Source organism: Geotrypetes seraphini, chromosome 2, assembly GCF_902459505.1.
Source record: "Geotrypetes seraphini chromosome 2, aGeoSer1.1, whole genome shotgun sequence".
Classification (NCBI taxonomy): domain Eukaryota; kingdom Metazoa; phylum Chordata; class Amphibia; order Gymnophiona; family Dermophiidae; genus Geotrypetes; species Geotrypetes seraphini.
In genome coordinates this window covers 15,819,332-15,840,737 of record NC_047085.1, presented here as the reverse complement: position 1 = coordinate 15,840,737, position 21,406 = coordinate 15,819,332, and the positions used below count along the sequence as shown (strand labels likewise).

Genomic DNA, 21,406 nt, shown 5'->3' with positions numbered 1-21,406 from the left:
CTCCCAGACCCATAGTGGCTAAGTTACTCAGATTTCAGCACGCGCTGCAAATTCTCACAGCAGCAAAATCTAAATCCCAGCTCTTGCATCAAGGCAGGAAGTTTTTCATTGTGCCTGATCTCGCAAAAACCACAGCTTTGAAGAGAAAAGCGTTTCTTTCCCACCGGCAGGAGCTTAAAGACATTGGAGCTAAATATGGTCTTATGTACCCTGCCAGGATGAAAGTAACTTACAATAACCGTACTACCTCCTATACTGATCCTGAGGAATTGGCTGCATTCCTGGACTCTTTGAAAATGAACTAGCATGCTGGGCTGCGGATTTCTTTGTTTACCTCTATTTCTGATGTTATAAATCGCATATATTCAATTGTATAATTCACTGTTACTTATTGTTAATGCGGATAAGCACGCCACTTTCAGGTTCCTCAAAATTGAGTGGGTGTGGAGTATTGCAAGGTGTTCCATATGTGTCATTTCTCCGTGCTCACAGGAGCACCCTTAAAATGTTTCATCTCATGCATGATAGCATGGTTTTTCTCTTTTCTGACCCTGCATCATGCTTTCATTGCTAGTCTACTTACTCTTACTCTTATTCTTATCCTCTCTCTATCTCTTCTCTCTGGCAGAAGTGTCTACCTGATATCCTGGTTACATTATTTGTCCTTTTCCCAAAAAGGTGATATTTACTATGTCTTAATACTGGTTGCAACAGAATATGGCTGATTTACATGTCTTTTCTTTTAATGTGAACGGTTTGAACCACCCCATTAAAAGGAAAAAGATAGCTAATTATGTACTCAATAAACACCCTGATGTGGTTTATTTACAGGAGACCCACCTCCCGCCTGCTGCCGCCTCAAAATTTAAGTTGAAGGGATATTCCACTCATTTGTATTCCCCTGCAACCCATGGGAAGAAAAATGGGACATCAATACTTCTCAGTGACAAATTATCCCCAGTTATTCATTCTGTTAAAACAGACTCTGACGGAAGATGGTGTCTGGTACACGCTGCGTTGCACTCAGTAGATTTTGTGCTCCTTAATGTTTACGCTCCTGTTTTAGATCATCCGGACTTTTTCAAAGATCTTCAGCTGGCGTTAGTTGACTATGGTTCTTGTTCTCTGATAATAGGAGGTGACTTCAACCAAATTCAAGACATTTATATAGATCGATCATCCTCTTGCAGAACCTCAAAGTCCAGATCTTTCTCAGCTTTACATGCTTTAATAGAAGCCTTCTCCCTAGTAGACCCATGGCGTTTATTGCACCCGAAAGGTAGAGAGTACTCTCACTTTTCATCACCACACAACACTTATTCAAGAATCGATTTCTTTCTTCTTTCCCCCTCACTCATTCAAGAGGTAACAAATACTATCATACATCCAATCTCTCTCACAGATCATGCAGCCATTTCCCTGCACTTAACTATCTCTGCCCCGTGTAAAGAATCTCCCTCCTGGCGACTTAACAATGCCTTACTTTTAGACGATGCAATAGTGGACAAAGTCAAATCTTTTACCACGGAATTTTTTGAAATCAACACTAAAGATTCAGAAACCTGTCCTGCTATTGTTTGGGAAGCTTACAAAGCTTCTCTCAGAGGCGAATTGATTAAACTTGCTTCCTGGAAAAAAAACCAATCCATACAAAAAGAAAAAGAATTGGAAATCGCTATCAAAAATTTAGAACTACAACATATGTCCACCCATTTGCATGATCCCTCCATATTCCAACGCATTCAAAATCTCAAATATGAATATAATACTCTGGTCTCCCATACAGCCAGGCGTGACATCTTCATTTCCTCCTCCAGTCACTATATGGGAGATAATCTTATGGGTCGCCCTTTAGCTAGGTATCTTAAAACTAAATCAAAACGCTTGCGCATCTCAGCTGTTCAAGACTCATCAGGACAATTAGCTAAAACCAGATCTCTGATTTCTTCCCAATTTGAAAAATTTTATACTGCTCTATACCAATCTGAGCTCTCTGCCCCTGAATCGGACATGGACTCTTTTCTTGCCTCGGAATCTATTAAAACAAAACTGGACGCTCCCATCACCACGTCCGAGATTGAAACTGCTATATCCTCCTTACCCACTGGGAAAGCCCCAGGTCCGGATGGCTTTACTAATGAGTTTTTCAAAAGTTTCCGAGCTCTCTTGGCGCCTCAGCTCCTCACATATTATGATTTTCTCCACTCCACTCTGGATAAACAGTTTAATTTTGCTGAGGCCACTATTGTAGTTATTCCTAAACCAGACCGCGATGCTACCTTGGTTAAAAATTTTCGCCCTATCTCTCTCCTTAATCTGGACTACAAAATTATGGCAAAACTATTAGCATTAAGACTCTCCACAGTGATTTCATCCCTTGTACACAAAGATCAAACAGGATTCATCCAACAAAGATACATTGGAGATAATTTACGCTTATTTCATCACATCAATGCCCACGCTAAAACACTGTCGGATCCTGTGATTGGTCTGGCCATTGATGCTGAAAAAGCCTTCGACCGAGTGGAGTGGCCATTCTTATTCCGAGTACTGAAGTGGTACAATTTTGGTCCTTTCTTTACAGATTGGATAGAAACACTGTATAGACAACCCACAGCCCGTATTCTGATTAACAATTCTCTCTCCAACAAATTCTCCCTTCATAGAGGCACCCGTCAGGGCTGTCCCCTATCACCATTGTTATTCGACTTAGAGTTGGAACCTCTCCTGTCAGCTATCCGACAATGTCCCCTAATTAAAGGTATCCCCACGTCCAGTCGAGACATTAAATTAGCAGCTTATGCTGACGATGTCCTTCTTTTCCTCAGAGATCCCCTTGCCTCCTTGCCCCATCTTATTAATATTATCTCTCAATACTCTCAACTATCTGGATATTCTGTTAATTGGGAGAAATCAGAGATCTTTCCTCTCAATGACCATATCTCCTCCTCAGATCTGGCTCAATTTCCTTTTTCATGGTCACAGGGAGCTGTGAAATATTTGGGGATCCTAATTCATAAAGATCCAGTACATGCCCAAGAACTTAACATTTCCAAAATCAAAACATTAGTTTCAAACACTACGACTCGTTGGTCACCACTTTATTTGTCATGGTGGGGTAGAATAGCTTCTATTAAAATGACTCTAGCCCCGCAAATTAATTATACCCTTTCCATGCTTCCCCTCCTATGCCGGAAAACATTTTTTCACTGGCTTAATATGAAACTCTCTGAATTTATCTGGAACAAGAAACAACCCCGTATTGCTCTCGCCAAACTGAAGGCCTCTAGGATTAATGGCGGATTAAATCTACCAGATTTTTACTATTACTATATCGCATCTCTAGCTAAATATGGAGCTCATTGGATTGTTGATTCTAATCTTCAGGATCAACCAATATGGTTCGAAATGGAACGCTTTTTATGTGCACCATTGCACGTTTCCTGCTTTCTTACAATGTCAATACCTAGACATTTGAGAAAGTACTCTTTGCTGAGTGCAACGCAATACGCTTTTCATCTTCTAGACGCAATGGCTGAGATCTCTATTAGTGAAAGCCCACTCATGTCCCTTTGGAATAACTCTAAAATTCAGAAGAAAGGTAGATCCCTCTCATGGAAGAGGTGGCAGCGGGCGGGAGTTGAGTTTGCTCATCAATTGGTCTCCTCCACCTCATTCATTCCTTTTGATATTTTTTGTTCTACATACTCACTCCCACCCTCTATACATCCCCAATGTCTTATGCTTACTGGAATACTGTCTAAAGTGCATATGCGTCTTGACTTTATGACCTCTATCCACACTGTTCGTCACTGGTCTACTCTGGCCTTAATGAAAGGTAGAGCGATATCTCTCTTCTATAGTATTCTAAGGGATCACTCTTTTACCTTTTCACCTCAATCAATGAACCATTGGGACTCGATTCTGCAGACTGCACTTTCTGACATAGATTGGGAACTTTTCTGGTCTTCCACAAATCGTCCTCTCCTATCTTCCAGAGTATCGCAATCAATGTTCTTCGTTATGTGGAATGCAATATGGACCCCATTTCGCATGTGGAAAGTGAAACTAAAACAAGATTCTACCTGCTGGAACTGTTTAAAAGAATCTGGAACTCTTGATCACATGTTTTTTCATTGCACTATGGTTCACTCCTTCTGGATTCGTATTTGGGACACTATAAAATCTATTACTAAGTGTTCAGAAGAGATTTCCATGGACATTGTAATTCTTCGTTCTCAACACCCTTGTTTCGCACAAACAAACTGCCCACCTAAGCTCATTGATGCCATGTTTGTAACTGCTCTTATGCATATTCTAAAAAATTGGAAATCATCCTCGCTACTTGACTACACCTTTTGGTGGAACTCTCTAAGCATGTATCACAAATTTGAATCTTATGCATATGAGAAGAACATGATTTCTCGAATCTCCACGAACATGGTGAAAAAAAAATCACCTTGGTCATTCTTAGATTCATATGTTCATTCTACCCCATAGACACTTCTGCCTCTTTATCTATTTATCTATCTCTCTCCTTATCTTTATTTCTCTCTCTCTCTCTCCTTTTCTTTTATTCACTCTTCTTGCTTCTCTGCCTTTCCTATATTTTCTATTAGCAGTTGCACATACCGTGCATTCTTTTATTAATCTGGTTGTATGCTAATGACTGTAGACATGGTCTTATTTTATACCAATGTTTCTTATTCAGATTTTATGTGTGTGAACTGCTATCTGTATATTTCTTAAAATTTTCAATAAAAAATTATTGAACTAAAGAAATCCCTAATGTAATGTAATGTAATGTTTACTGCGGGCTGTGGTCCAGCTTAGACTTGGACATCATGTAGGGATGACACCAGGAAGTTCTTCTTCACCGAAAGGGTGGTCGATCGTTGGAATGAACTTCCGCTTCAGGTGATTCAGGCCAGCAGCGTGCCGGATTTTAAAAGGAAATGGGATACACATGTGGGATCTCTAGGGAGGTAATAAAATGTAGAGGGGATACACACGTGGTATCTCTAGGGGGGTAAATTCAGGGGGTGGGGTTGTTAAAGTGGGCAGACTAGATGGGCTATAGCCCTTTTCTGCCGTCATCTTCTATGTTTCTATGGATAATCAAACCTATTGGAAGACGCCCTGGATGGAACTTAGATGTTTTGAACTAGACCTCTTTTAGAAGCTTCTAAGTGCCAAAAAGGTCCCCAAACTGACCAGATGACCACTGGATGCATGAAGGTATGATTCTCCCCCTCTCCCACACCCCAAATATTTGAATAAAACAGTACATACCTGTGCCTAGAACAGCAGCTCCTGGTTTGGGAAAGCCTAATAGAACTCCATACAGCAGCCAAGTGGGTGGGCTAGTGTATCGTAGAGAGGAGGAGCCAGGCACATAAGCCACTCTAACTACTAGATTTATGGCGGAAACTATGAGCCCACCAAATCCCTACTCTACTTCCAAATAGGTGCCACCTGCAGCCATAACGGCTTTGGGGGTGGTAGACAGGTGGGTATGGTAGGTTTTGGTGGTTATGGTGAGATGTATAGCTTGCACCCTTCATGTGAAGTTCACAGCAGTGCTCTCTAAGGTGCCCCGCTGCTCCGTTGGCATGTGTATGTGGCCAGTCCTTTGCAATGGTGGCCCCCTCCTAAGTCTAAATGGTGCCGATTTGGACATTTATAACGTGGGACATGTTTGTGGTCAGGAAGTTATCTGGATGCCACGTAACCTGTTCTGGGCTCCCTGGGGAGGACAGGACATAAATTAATCAATACTGCCAATATCCAGTGCCAGTAACCAGATCGCTATCTAGACAAGCTGGAGCTATCAGTGCACCAGCACCTCCTTCTGAGAACATGTCCGGGGGTCCGGACGGCTTCTCAGAACCCGGCACTTTGTCCAAAAAGCTTTCCTTTGGGTACGATGGCATCCGCGCGGCATCATTACGTCGCATCCACATATGCATGGATGTCTTGCCTAATGAGAGCAGGCAGTGGGGTTGAGGCGGGGGGAATTAGAGGTGGGGCCTGGGTGGGCTTGGGGGCGTGACGGGTGGGACTGGGCGGGCCTGGGGGGTGGGTCCAGGGGTCCGTATTTTCCAGACGGAAAATCTGGCAACCCTACCGTATTGGTGGTGCTGGATAACTCCCAGCTCGGCCTTTGCTCTACTCTGGACCACCTCGGCACCAAGGCACTCTGTGCAGGATATTCAGTGGCCATTCTACTATTAAGTGCCATTGAATATGTGCTCCAGACCTGGCCATCGGACATAAGCTGCTCTACCTAATTAACTCACATTGATATATTGAGACCTAAGAGTATGAATCAAAGAAGAGAGTGGTGAGAGGGAAAGAGGCACTTACCAAAAGCTGTGGTGTGTATCTCAAACTGTGTGCCAAGGCACAGATGTGCCATGGTACACTGGGGGAGGAGGAGAGGCGCCAGCTAACCGCCTCCAGGATGTGCCTCTCATAGCGAGAGGCACGCCCTGTAGGCAATCAGGGAGCGCCAGCACCTATCCTGCTCTCCGGCCCTCTTCCCTTCTGGCCCCTCCCCCTGGCATCCCACACACGGACATCGACATGATGATGTCACGCGTACGCCCGATGTCATCATGGCGATATCCGTGCACTTCCGGGTGCCTCGAACCACGGCCACTGCCTTCAGTGTGCCGTGGCTCGAGAAAGTTTGAGGGACACTGCCCTAATTCAATCAGCAAAGAATCGTAAAGGATGCTTGAGAACCCATCTGGATTGTGAAATGCTTTGAAATCTTGTCTGGCCAGCAGCCTGTTTGACTTACTGCTCTTTGTGCGACTCTTTTGCAAGGAGCAAACAAATCTCACTCAGGCACCTTGGAATAGGTGTAATTATATGCTTAGCTCTTTATTATCTGCAGGAGAGAAATCTGGAAGCAATTAGAAGACAAGCACGTAGATCTGGTAAAGCCAACAAGCGTCAGGCACAGGAACAGCAGAGGCTTTCGCTCCTCAGCCCCTAGGGCAGGGCTGCCCAAGTCCAGTCCTCGAGATCTACTGGCAGGCCAGGTTTTCAGGATATCCACAATGAAGATGCATGAGAGAGATCTTCCTGCACTGCCTTCTTGGTATGCAAATGTCTCTCTCATGCATATTCATTGTAGATATCCTGAAACCCTGGCCTGCCAGTAGATCTCGAGGACCGGACTTGGGTAGCCCTGCCCTAGGGAATGCTAAGGCAGAGGCAGAATACAAACAGCAGCTCCAAAATCACATGGCCCTGCAAAGCTCTTAGCGTTAGTGACTGCACGCAAGAGGTTTCTCAGCAAACTGTCCTAAATAAAAGTCTTAGTGAAAAGTCCCAGCAAAGTGTCCCAAAGGTAAGAAAATATGAAGGCAGTTTGAAACGTTTGGGTCAGGGGTGTCACAGTCCCTCCTCAAGGGCCGCAATCCAGTCGGGTTTTCAGGATTTCCCCAATGAATATGCATGAGATCTATTTGCACGCACTGCTTTCATGGTATGCTAATAGATCTCATGCATATTCATTGGGGAAATCCTGAAAATCCGACTGGATTGCGGCCCTCAAGGAGGGACTTTGAGATCCCGGCACTAAATCAATTAGCACACCTTAGTTAAAGGACCCCTTAGAGCAGGGGTGTCAAAGTCCATCCTTGAGGGCGCAATCCAGTCGGGTTTTCAGGATTTCCCCCAATGAATAAACATGAGGTCTGTGTGCATGCACTGCTTTTAATGCATATTCATTAGGGAAATCCTGAAAACCCGACTGGATTGTGGTCCTCGAGGAGGGACTTTGACACCTCTGCCTTGGTGCATGTGTTTAAGAACTGCATGAGAAAATATGTTTTTTAAAGATAATATTTTGGATAGAATCAAGACTACGAAGGACAAAAAAGAAAGGAAAAAGAGAAAAAAATAGAGCATAAAATTAACTAAAGGGTTTTTTTGCCCGTGACTGGGAAAGGAGCATAGTGGTGTCATTACTTTTGAGACCCCGTTGCAGGGATGTCAAAGTCCCTCCTCAAGGGCCGCAATCCAGTCGAGTTTTCAGGATTTCCCCAGTGAATATGCATGAGATCTATTTGCACGCACTGCTTTCATTGTATGCTAATCGATCTCATGCATATTCATTGGGGAAATCCTGAAAACCCGACTGGATTGCGGCCCTCGAGGAGGGACTTTGACACCCCTGGTTTGGGTAAATTTCCATGAGATTGTGCCACAGTCCATTAAGTCAGTGGTCCTGGAGGACCACTAGGCCAATCGGGTTTTCGGGATAGCTCTAATGAATACGCAAGGATCAGATTTGCATGCCTGTCACTTCCATTATATGCAAATCTCTCTGATGCTTTTTTTTTTTTTAATATCTTTATTAAGTTTTTCAATAAACACAATACAAAGTAATGCAGAAGAAAAAAAACCAACCAGACAGATATGATAAGCAAGTACAAAATTACCATAAATAACTCCCTTGACCCTCCCCAAATCCCCCCCTACCCAAGCCAAAAATAAAGGATAACACAGAATTATGTAGAGTGTCGTCTCCATCGAACATACGGGTCCCACATCTTAGAATAGTTTACCAAGGTATTGTGCCTTAATGCAGTCAACTTAGACATCAGTTGCAAGTAGTCTAAACGAGAATAAACTGCCAGAAGATTTGGCATCCCAGGAGTACGCCAACATTGCGCCAAAGCAAGGCGGGTCGCGGTAAACAGACAAGCTGCCAATTTCTGTTCAGGGGGGGTAAACCCAGGGACTCCCATTTTAAGTAAACAACGTTCCTTCAGAACACAACAAGATTTTTGAAAGATCTGGACCCTCTTCCTTAGGGCTATCCTGAAAACCCGACTGGCCTGGTGGTCCCCCAGGGCAGGGTTGGGAACCACTGCATTAAGTCACCGATGACGTCAATGAGTAATTTTTTTCAGAGTTTGACAAAACCTATTTTTCCAACGGGATCGAAAAAACTGGAGACTTGCTGGGCTAAGTGTCTAGACCTCGATGGAGATTGTGTTGTTGAAAGCTGACTGTGTGGCTGACTATCCTGCTGTCCACGGAGAACCTACGTTACAGGTAAGTAACTACACTTTTTTACCAAACCACCCTTGTATACTAATTATTATACACTTTGTATTCGGGGGGTACAAGCTATTGAAGCCAGTCAGAAAGTACAGAGAAATTTTTTAAAATCCGGTGGATCACATGTGCATGAGTTAGATATGCCTTGCCCATGAGAGTGAAGTTAGATCTGCGTTTCCCAGAGGAGGAAAATTTGAGGTTTTCTCTAACTGTGCTTGCTACTTGCTACTGCCAAGAGAAAGATTCAAAGGAAAATATACTTTTCTTGGAAATCTCCTTCGAATGCAGAAAATATGTAACAAATATGTGCTTTAAAATGACAGCATCAGATAGGCTCTAAGCCTAAATTCCACCGTACCTCTTACCTCTTCGCCGGCGCGAGCAGCGACCTCAACCCGCTGCTTACGCCAGCGTTGGCTCTCCCTCTGATGTCACTTCTGGATCCCGCAACCTGGGAAGCGACATCGACGGGAGAGCCAACGCAGGCAGTGAGTTGGCGATGCCGCTCGTGTGGGAAGTTAAGAGGTACGGTATCAGGAAGGGTGCATGTGTGCGAGGGAAGGGCGCCGCAGCCCCAGGCGCCTCTCACCCTCGCAACGCCACTGGTTGTAAAGCAGAATCTCTTCGAAAATCACATTAGACTAGTTAGACTTCTCCATAGCAAGATTTCCCAGACTTGTTTGGGAGACTCTCCAGACCAGAGCTTCTCAACCTTCTCCTGGAGCCCCCTCCCCCCCATCTCCACCCCCCCCTCCCTAATTGAGCTTTCAAGATTACCACAGTGAATAGCAGAGAGCCTTTGCACTACGCAACAAATTTTAACTTTTTATCTGGGGCACGAAGAAAATGAGGTTCACTTTATGGAATTTGGCCTCCTGTGTATGAAAATCGCCTCGGTTTTCTCCTATCGCGTATAGTTTTTGAGCAAATCGCAAATATTTATAGCGTGAGAAGTCAGAATGTAACGCATTGCGCCGATTTAACTAAGAAGCAAAAACCCTGACACAAAATTGACGATTTAATCTCAGCTGTGCTGATGAAGCCGATGATGCAATAGGCCTACAGAGAACTGCGTATTCCAGCTCCGCCTCCTTACCCATAATAATTTTATTATATAGCACATTATTACATCATCGTTAAAATGAATACTTTGGCTTAAAACTCTAATTTGAGGCAAACAGTTTAAATATGTCAGAGATTGTTATAACATTTACTCCAGGCATTAGACAATGTAGCGAAAATGTTTTTTTTTTTGTATTATAATGCTCTTTTTCCTAAAATCAGAGGATTATGCTGAAAAATTAAGGTCAGTTTTGAATTCAGCGACCCCCCCAGATCACTAGAGAACACCCACTACAATTCATGCCCCAAATTCTCTGTTGCACAGTGTTATAAGCAAATCTCTTTCATGTATATTCATTATCGTGGTCCTGATAACCTGACTGGCAAGGTGCGTCTCCAGGTGAGGGCTACGAAGCATTGCTCCAGAGAGTCAACTTTTCACACCGAACGTGCACGACAGAAACTTAAATTCACTAGATGAACATGCAACGTATTTTTCTCACACATACTCAGCATGGCGATCTTGAAAACTTAACTGTATGTCAGTTTACTGGGAAGGTCTGGGATATTCTGCTACAAAGTTTTAAAAACTCTTATGGAAACGGCATCTTGAATGCAGTGGAACCTTGATTTGCGCGCATAATTCGTTCCAGAAGCATGCTCGTAAACCAAAGTGCTCGTGTATCAAAGCGAGTTTCCCCATAGGAAGTAAGGGAAACTCGCATGATCCGTTCCACATCCCAAAAAGATCCCCCCCAGGCCACTGGCACGCTTCTACCCTACCCCTGTGAAACGGCGTCGGCCCCCGGTGTCTCCGAGAACCTCATTAGAATCTCGGAGACAGCGGGAACCAGAAGGCTTTGAGCATGCACAGATGCTCAAGACCCAGCAGAATCAGTGGCAAGCGGCAGGCTTTTTGGACACCGGCACGTCCTCTGGGTTGGTGCTGCGTGCCGGTGTCTGATCACGGTAAGAGTTTGGGTGGGCGGGCAATGCCGGTTCACGGGGGGGGGGGGAGGGGGCGGAGGGGGCGATGCCTTGCATATCAAGTGAACGCTCGGTTTGCGAGGCAAGACTTGCGAGAATGTTTTGCTTGTCTTGCAAAACACTCGCAAACCGAGGATTGACTGTATAGATATTTGTTTTCGCTCAAGAAAAGGTATCAGGGAAGGGGTAAAACGTGGACCTTACGGACCTCGCGGATCTAAACCCGCAAGTCCTTAAGAGTCCGCGCCGCTTTTCAGGTCCGTGCCACTTTTAGGATCCGTCTGAGTTAAATTGTCATAGAGCTCTGTCAACGCCAGACTGCAAGTGCGCGGACCTCGGATTTTTAAGGATGTGACGTGCAGTTCAGATCCGTGAGGTCCGCGAGGGAGTCGGGGGCCTGAGCTGAGCTGCAGGGAAAGCGAAGGCGGACTTCAGATCCTCCCGCAGTTTGGGTTGAGGAAAGAGAAGCCCCAGTTTGGGTGGATTGGCTTATTGTTGTTAATGGACAAACAATGGACACATCTGTCCTTTCTTTAGAAACCTAAAATGCTCATCCTCTTCAATTTTGTTCCCTCGTTCGGCTAATGGTAGAAACTAGTAATCAGTTTTAAAAGAACTAATAACATCTGTGTATTCAGCTAGATCACCTCTGTGCTAAAAACAGGCAAAAAAGGGGGGAGGGTTTCTTTGTTTCTACCACCAGAACTGGCTGTCGGGAGGATCCTCTGAACAATCTATTCGTCCCCTTCAACAAATCGTTCAGGGCTCCTACACAACAGGACCTCACGGATCTGAACTGCACCTCACATCCTTAAAAATCCCAGGTCCGCGCCACTTTTAGTCTGGCTCTGACAGAGCTCTATGACAATTTAACTCAGTCGGATCCTAAAAGTGGCACGGACCTGAAAAGTGGCGCGGACCTCGGATTTTTAAGGACGTGCGGGTTTAGATCCGCGAGGTCCGTAAGGTCGGTGAGGTCCGCGTTTTACCCCTTCCCAAGGTATCACAACCTACAGTAGATCCAGTTTTTTTTTTTGTTACAGGATTGGTATAGCTAGTCGAATGCTTCCACCTGAGGTTTCTGCATTTGTAGCCGACACGGGAAGCAAGACTTTTAGAAGAGAGTTGGTTTACTGAGGGCCGTAATTGCAGTCTTGGTTCTGGTCACATTAAAGCCCAACTCGGAGAAGGATGCAGAGGACAGCTGCAGCCACCGCCATGACCATGTGGCTGACTTTCACGTGGGTCGCACCGCTGATGTTACACAGGAAAGAATTGCAACACTTCGTCGACGCGCCCATGACCCACAAGTTGACGTCAGTTGCAAAGCAAATTGGAGAGCATCCTTTGCTGATGTAGGAAGTTGTGGAGCCTAAATCATCAAAAAACAAGGAACAAGAACAAAATCAGGCAAATCTGGTGCAATGCTTACCAATACATTAAAGCTATTTCTTGAAAAATGATTACAGTGGAACCTTGGTTTACGAGCATAATTCGTTCTAGAAGCATGCTCGTAAACCAAATTGCTTGTATATCAAAGCAAGTTTCCCCATAGGAAGTAAGGGAAACTGCTTTGATTGGTTCCACCTCCTCCTCCCCCCCACGAGGCTACCAGTGCTGCTCCATTCTCCCCCCCCCCCTTGAGGAATCCGACACTGTTCCAAACCCCTCCCTGCGATCCAGCTTCCCCCCCGCTCGCGGTGCCTCCCCCTCCATCGCGATCCTACTTTCCCCCCTCCCGAGCAGCCAATGACACCCTTTACCCGACTTGGCACCAGTGCCGGTGCCCGAAGATCCTCCCTCTTCTGGCGTGGCTGGGCGATGCGTCGGAGATCCTCCTTCTTCTGGTCTGGGCTGGGCTGGACTGGCTTTGAGCATTTGCGCATGCTCAAAGCCTTCTGGTCTCGCTCTCTCCGAGATAGAGAGCGAGACCAGAAGGCTTTGAGCATGCGCAAATACTCAAAGCCAGTCCAGCCCAGCCCAGACCAGAAGAAGGAGGATTTCCGACGCACTGCCCAGCCCTGGCAGCGCCAGAAGAGGGAGGATCTTTGGGCACCGGCACTGGTGCCAAATCGGGTAAAGGGTGTCATTGACTACTCGGGGGGGAAGTAGGATCACGGTGGAGGGGGGCAACGCGAGCGGGGGGGATGCCGGATCGCGGGGGGGGGGCACTCGTACTGCGAGGCAAGCTCGGTTTACGAGGCACCAAGTTTGCGAATGTTTTGCTCATCTTGATAAACACTTGCAAACTGGTGCACTCGTAAACCAAAGTACCACTGTGTTTCCAGTAAATAACAAGGCACTAATTGGTTGTATTTGTGGCGATTAAAACAAAAGTGTAAAAGGTCAATGTTCCAAGTGATGTCAGTGGGCAGACGAGGCCCCTTCCGGCCACTGATATGTTGCTTCATTTCTTTGAAGGCATGAATAAACATGTGGATAAAGGTGAGTCAGTTGATGTAGTGTGTCGAGATTTTCATAGAGCTTTCGACAAAGTCCCTTATGAGAGACTCCTGAGAAAATTAAAAAGCCATGGAACAGGAAGCAATGTTCTGGTGTGCATTAGGAATTGGATAATAGAAAACAGAGGGTAGGATTAAATGGCCATTTCTCTCAATGGATACTGAAGGGAATAGACTTAGTAGATAAGGACAGGTTGTTCACCCTCTTCAAGGTAGGGAGAATGAGAGGACACTCTCTAAAGTTAAAAGGGGATAGATTCCATACAAATGGAAGGAAGTTCTTCTTCAACCAGAGAGTGGTAGAAAACTGGAATGCTCTTCCGGAGGCTGTTATAGGGGAAAACACCCTCCAGGGATTCAAAGAGGGAAAACACCCTCCAGGGATTCATAGAGGGGAAAACACCCTCCAAGGATTCATAGAGGGGAAAACACCCTCCAGGGATTCAAAGAGGGAAAACACCCTCCAGGGATTCAAAGAGGGGAAAACACCCTCCAGGGATTCATAGAGGGGAAAACACCCTCCAGGGATTCAAAGAGGGAAAACACCCTCCAGGGATTCAAGACAAAGTTGGACAGGTTTCTGCTAAACTGGAAAGTACCAGGTGAGGCTGGACTCATTTAGAGCACTGGTCTTTGACCTAAGGGTCGCCGCGTGAGCGGACTGCTGGACACGATGGACCACTGGTCTGACCCAGCAGCGGCAATTCTTATGTGCTTGTGTAACTGCATGGTACCACGAAATATTAGCACTAAGACCCTGATACTATAAAGTCTAGCTAAAGTCAGGTGCCGATATCAGAGTGTATGTGAATATACAGGGGAGAGACTGGTATTCTCTGGGGCTCTTTTCACAAAAGTAGTAACCGAAAAAAAGGTGGAAAATTAGCCCCCTCTTTTACAAAGGTGTGCTCAGCTTTTTAGTGCACGCTAAATATTAGCGTGTGCTAAACGCTAACACGTGCATGGTATCCTATGGCAGTGATTCCCAACCCTGTCCTGGAGGAACACCAGGCCAATCGGGTTTTCAGGCTAGCCCTAATGAATATGCATGAGAGAGATTTGCATATGATGGAAGTGATAGGCATGCAAATTTGCTTCATGCATATTCATTAGGGCTAGCCTGAAAACCCGATTGGCCTGGTGTTCCTCCAGGACAGGGTTGGGAACCACTGTCCTATGGACACATTAGCAGTTAGCGCACGTGTTGATTTAGTGCACGCTATATCCGCGCTAAAATGCTTAACGCGCCTTTGTAAAAGACAGCCTAAATCCCAGTAAGCATAAGAACATAAGAGCTGCCATATTGGGACAGGCCGAAGGTCCATCAAGCCCAGGATCCTGTTTCCACCAGGGGCCAACCCAGGTCCCAAGTACCAGCCAGAAACCCAAAGAGTAGCAACATTCCAGAGCTGAGATTGTGATGTCATAATGCCTCATTCCACCAATGCCTAAGAGCCAACCGCATCAGTGATGTCACAATGGCTCCATTGTCCTAGACTCGGCTCACCTAAGACCATAAGAGCTGGCATACTGGGACAGACCGAAAGCCCATCAAGCCCAGTATCCTGTGTCCAAAAGTGGCCAACCCAGGTTTCAAGTCCCTGGCAGAAACCCAAAAGAAAAAAAAATCATATTTTATAGTGCTTATTCTAGGAATAAGTTCAAGTTCACTTTGTATTAAATATACAGCCCATTTTCTCTATCTGCCTTGGGGGGTTCATAATCCAACTATGGTACCTGGGGCATGGAGGGTTAAGTGACTTGCCCAGGGTCAGAAAGAGCAGCACTGGGCTTGTGCTCCATCCCTAGCGGTATTCAATTCCAAGCTAAAAGCCCACTTTTTTAAAACGGTTTTCAACTCAACTCCCACTCGCTGCTGTACCATTTCCTTTACCATAATCTCCCCAACCCTGAAATGTCCTGTCTAAATTAGATTGTAAGCTCTTCTGAACAGGAACCGTCTATTGTATGTTAAAATGTCAGATACCTAGACCCACTGTATCATTTCCTCTACCATAATTTCCCCAACCCCGAAATGTCCTGCCTAAATTAGATTGTAAGCTCTTCTGAACAGGAACCATCTATTGTATGTTAAAATGTCAGATACCTAGACCCACTGTATCATTTCCTCTACCATAATCTCCCCAACCCTGAAATGTCCTGTCTAAATTAGATTGTAAGCTCTACTGAGCAGGGACCGTCTATTGTATGTTAAAATGTACAGCGCTGCGTACGGTTTTGAGCGCTATAGAACTAATAAATAGTATTAATAGTAGCTCTAACCATTCGGCCTCCCCTCTACATCTGTCGCAACAATGGCCTATTTGGACTTCTCTTTTAGGAAGTCACCCCAACCTTTTCAAATCCCGCCAATGGCTTTCAACACATTCTCTGGCAAAGAATTCCAGAGCTTAATTACACGGTGAGTGAAGAACTATCTTCTTTTATTTGTTTTAAATCTACGTGGTAGCTTCATCGCAGGCTCCCCAGTCCTAGGATTTTTGGAAAGAGTAAACAATCGACTCACATCTACTTCTTAGACTCTACTCAGCAATTTATCGACCACTATCATATCAGCCCTGAGCCATCTCCAAGCTGAAGGGCCTTTCCTCATAGACAAGTCATTCCATCCCTTTTATCTTTTTCGTTGCCCTTCTCTGTACCTTTTCTGATTCCGATATATATATATCATCATCATAAAACCCTAAGCGCGCATGCGCACTCCTATCTGCGTGTTCCATGATCCTCATGTCCGTGGCAGGTAGGAGTGCGCATGCGCGCTTCAACTTCCCCCCCCTCACTCACTGTAACGCAGTTTGTCATCATTGCTTCCCCCCAGCACACCCCTCCCCGGCGCACCTGAACCCCCGTTGACCCTCCCATCTGACCGTCCCATCACGAGACGACCACAAACCTCCCGGCTCCAGCAGCGTCCGCAGCACTCTAAACACACTGCTTCGTGGCCTTCTACTGCCCTGATTTCCTCTGCCGCGTCCCTGATGACATCGAGACAGAGATGCGGCAGAGGAAATCACGGGCAATAGAAGGCCGCAAAGCAGCGTGTTTAGGGTGCTGCCGATGCTGCTGGAGCCAGGAGGTTTGTAGGTCGTCTCGCGGTGGGAGGGTCAGATGGGAGGGCCAGTGGGATCTGCTGCAAGGCAGCGGTAGTGGTGGGGGGGGGGGGAGGGGGAGATGGAAACATGCTGCTCAATGGTTCTACTGCACAAGGGGATGGGAGGGAGGTAGGCAGGCTGGCTTCGGGGGGTGGGGGGTGGGACAAAGTCGAAGGCAGTGAGGGGGACATAGGAAGGAGGCACTGGGGGCACTAAGGACATAAGAAGGAGGTACTGAGGGCACTAAGGACATAGGATGGGGCACTCTGGACATAGGAAGGGGGCCAAGGAGAGACAGGCAGGCAGGGGGCCAGGGAGACAGAGACAGAAAGAAAGACAGACAGACAGGGGGCCAGGGAGAGACACAGACAGAAAGAATGACAGACAGACAGCGTCCAAGGAGAGAGAGACAAAGAAAAAAAAAAAAACCAGACAGACAGACATCTACTCTAGCACCCCTTAATGTAACGGGCTTAAACACTAATTTTTTTTTTTTTTTAGATACGGCAACCAGAACTGCACACAGTTTTCAAGCTGCAGCTGTACCATAGAGCGATGCAAGGGCATTATAACATTTCATTTCCATTTTTCATTCCTTTCCTGATAATTCCTAACATTCTATTTGCTTCCTTAACCACCTCACGCTGAGCCAAAGGTTTCATCATATCCTCAACGATGACACCTGCTAAAGGAAAGGATAGTGAACTTTTTGCAGTCAAATAGGTTGCAAAAGCAAAGGTAATTTGTGTCAGGTCAAGTTGCTAGAGAGTGTGGCATAGTGGTTAGAGCTACAGCCTCAGCACCCTGAGGTTGTGGGTTCAAATCCCCATGCTACTCTCTGTGATCCTGGGCAAGTCACTTACTCCTCCACTGCCCCAGGTACATTAGACAGATTGTGAGCCCACCAGGAAAGTGCTCGAGTACCTTAATGTAAACCGCTTTGAGTGTGGTTGTAAAAGTTCCCAATCCTTTTTTTGAGATTTAGACTATCCTATTTTGGATTTATATTATATTTTCATTGAGATGTTTTCATTATATTTTGTAAGACATGTTAGGAATATTGGTCTTATTCTTTTGGTCCTTTCGTACTAAAAAGAATTATTAATAGATAGAAACTGACCTGGATTTCTCCGCTCTGAACTCAGATCACGTAGGATTTTAATTGTTGAACAAACAAACCATTAACAGCAGCTGCACTGTAAGGATGGTTCATAGACAAATGCGCGCAAGACAATCGTGCGCGGACAAAATCGCGCAGACAACCGAGCGCGAGACAACTGAGCACAAGACAAATGAGCGGAAGACAATTGAGCGTTAAGACAAGTGAGCGCAAAGACAACCGAGCGTGAGACATTTGAGCGCAAGATAATTGAGCGCAAATTATTTTCCGAAATATGCACGAGCGGGACAACTGAGCGCAAGACAACTGCCTCTAGTGGCGCGCTGAATTATCATTGCGCTGAGTTATCTTGCGCTAAATTGTCTTGCGCTGAGTTGTCGCTGCGCTCAATTGTCTTGCGCTGAAATGTCTTACGCTCAGTTGTCTTTGCGCTTACTTGTGTTGCGCTCAATTGTCTTTGCGCTGAGTTGTCTGTGTGATTTTGTCCGCGCGCGATTGTCTTGCGCGCTTTTGGCCTGTCACCGGTTGTCTTTGCGCTTACTTGTCTTGCGCTCAATTGTCTTTGCGCTGAGTTGTCTGTGTGATTTTGTCCGCGCGCGATTGTCTTGCGCGCTTTTGGCCTGTCACCGGTTGTCTTTGCGCTTACTTGTCTTGCGCTCAATTGTCTTTGCGCTGAGTTGTCTGTGTGATTTTGTCCGCGCGCGATTGTCTTGCGCGCTTTTGGCCTGTCACCGTAAGGATATCCTGATCCAACATCGAGGTCGTAAACCTTCTTGATGATAAGGGCTCGTGAAGAAGATTGCGCTGTTATCCCTAAGGTAGCTTGGTTCGTTGATCAAATATATTGAGTCTAAATGTAGATTTCTAGTGCCTTATTTTGTTTAGTTTAGCTTATGTTTCTCGGAGGATACGTATTCTCCGTGGTCGCCCCAACCAAAGTTAGTATTTCAATTATTATTCATAATATGTTTAAGTGTAGAGATAACTGAAGGTCCATAGGGTCTCATTAAGAGAGTGAGCTGATAGAGAAAACATTACTGCGGGATAAACATGGCTTTAGTGCGGGGTTTCCTGCAGAAGGGGGGTTCCAGCCTGGCCGCTAACATGCAGAAATCAACGCCTCATATAACGGCAATCGCACATGCGATTACTGAACGGCTGCTGTGCACGCACGCAAACGCCACTGCTAGGCACCCCCTTGACCTGCCAAGGCCTCTCCGAGGGTCACGGCCCTTGAAGCCGTGCACGATAGATTTTGTGTGCGCAATTTTTAGAATAGTAACTAAGGGCAGTTACAAACATAAGCGCTAATTAGTGCCAGCACCAATTATAGATGATAATTGGCTGTTAATCTAATTAACATGTACTGTAATTATTATATAGTGATGCACGCAGCTTTGCATGCTATGTGCAACATCGGATGCGCAAGTTTATAGAATTAGAGGGTGAATTCCGCCTGTCGAAGACACACGGTACCCGTAAAAATGGAAAGTATCCCTAAGAGTCTTACCAATGCCTGCAGACTGCACCGAGGTCACACATTGGTCATTCTCATTCGGGCATGTGACTGGTCTCAGGCAGTTCCAGTTGCTGGTCTCTGACTCGCACTGAAAACACATCAAAGAATGAGCTGCAAATTAAACAAATGAGGAAAAAAAAAGAGTCATTTGTAGATATCAATCGGTTTACATAGAAACATGACAGCAGATAAAGGCCAAATGGCCCATCTGCAGCATCCACTATCTCCTCCTCTCCCTATTGGTTAAAGCTCTTAACATTTGCATCTCCTTTTCCTATTGGCTAAGGCTCTTTACACCTGCATTGTGAGGTCATAGAGCTTTATGGTTATAGAAACATGATGGCAGATAAAGGCCAAATGGCCCATCCGCAGCATCCACTATCTCCTCCTCTCCCTATTGGTTAAAGCTCTTAACATTTGCATCTCCTTTTCCTATTGGCTAAGGCTCTTTACACCTGCATTGTGATGTCATAGAACTTTATGGTTATAGAAACATGATGGCAGATAAAGGCCAAATGGTCCATCCGCAGCATCCATTATCTCCTCCTCTCTCTATTGGCTAAAGCTCTTAACATTTGCATCTCCTTTTCCTATTGGCTAAGGCTCTTTACACCTGCATTGTGATGTCATAGAACTTTATGGTTATAGAAACATGATGGCAGATAAAGGCCAAATGGTCCATCCGCAGCATCCACTTTCTCCTCCTCTCCCTATTGGCTAAGGCTCTTAACATTTGCATCTCCTCTTCCTATTGGCTAAGACTCTTTACACCTGCATTGTGAGGTCATAGAGCTTTATGGTTATAGAAACATAGAAACATGATGGCAGATAAAGGCCAAATGGCCCATCCGCAGCATCCACTATCTCCTCCTCTCCCTATTGGTTAAAGCTCTTAACATTCGCATCTCCTTTTCCTATTGGCTAAGGCTCTTTACACCTGCATTGTGATGTCATAGAACTTTATGGTTATGGCCAAATGACCCATCCAGTCGGCCCATCACCAGCATCCACTATCTCCTCCTCTCCCTATTGGCTAAGGCTCTTAACATTTGCATCTCCTCTTCCTATAGGCTAAGGCTCTTTACACCTGCATTGTAATGTCATAGAACTTTATGGTTATATAAACATAGTAACTTGATGCAGGGCCGCCATCAGGGCAGTACTACCAGTCCTGGATTCAGGGGCCCGGAGCTGACAGGGGGCCCGCGCCAGTAGCGTACCTAGGGGGGGGGGCGGTGCGCCCCGGGTGCACACCCCAATGGGGTGCACAGGAGAGAGAGCTGAACGGGGACGATGGGGGACCCGCGGGGTTAAATATAACACGAGCCGCGAGGCTCGTCTTCTACTCCGACTGCCCTGCCGCTCACACAGCCGATCGGAAGTCTTCCCCGACATCAGCACTGACGTCGGAGGGAGGGCTTAAGCAAAGCCCGCCCTCCGATGTCAGCGCAGAAGTCGGGGAAGACTTCTGGTCGGCTATGTGTGCGCGGCGGGACAGGCAGGAAATAGAAGACAAGCCTACGTGGCTCGAGCTACATTTTGCTGAGAAAGTTGCTAAGATGGGCTGGGAGGCAAACGGGGGTCACAAAAGGGGGAGGGAGTGCGTTTTGGACACAAGGCATGGACTTGGGAGAGAGGAAGGGAGGGAAAGAGATGCTGAGGTGGGGGATGGAATGGGTTTTTGGACACAGAAGGCATGGACTTGGTAGAGAGGAAGGGAGGGAAAGAGATGCTGAGGTGGGAGAGGGAATGTGTTTTTAGACACAGAAGGCAAGGACTTGGGAGAGAGGAAGGGAGGGAAAGAGATGGTTGTGTACACGGGGAATAGAAGAAAGGAGAATTTTTGGTCATAGGGAGGGAGTGAGGTAGAGACAGTGGCATACCAGGGTGGGGATGGGGGAGGTCTGCCTCGGGTTTACGCCTCAAAAGGGTGCACAGCTGGCCACCCTCCAGTGTTCTCCCTAGGCTGGCAAACTGCGTCTCTTTAGCCACTTGAGTGCCACCGCCACCATTGGGAACAGGCCGGTGCCAAGTTCTCCCTGCTTTTCCCTGTGGGGCCGAC

General features: G+C 46.1%; 1 protein-coding gene across 1 annotated transcript in view; it reads right to left on the bottom strand.

The window, feature by feature from the left end:
- Positions 1 to 12,104: 12,104 nt before the first annotated feature.
- The window catches only part of LOC117355364 (lymphocyte antigen 6E-like), a 53,347-nt gene continuing 44,045 nt past the window's right edge, over positions 12,105 to 21,406 (bottom strand). The window contains exons 2-3 of the mRNA XM_033933806.1: positions 19,336 to 19,455; positions 12,105 to 12,502 (exon numbers count right to left, since the gene is read on the bottom strand). Of these exons, the coding sequence (XP_033789697.1) occupies positions 12,300 to 12,502; positions 19,336 to 19,455 (323 nt within the window). The 3' untranslated portion in view covers positions 12,105 to 12,299. The remainder of the gene's footprint in view (positions 12,503 to 19,335; positions 19,456 to 21,406) is intronic.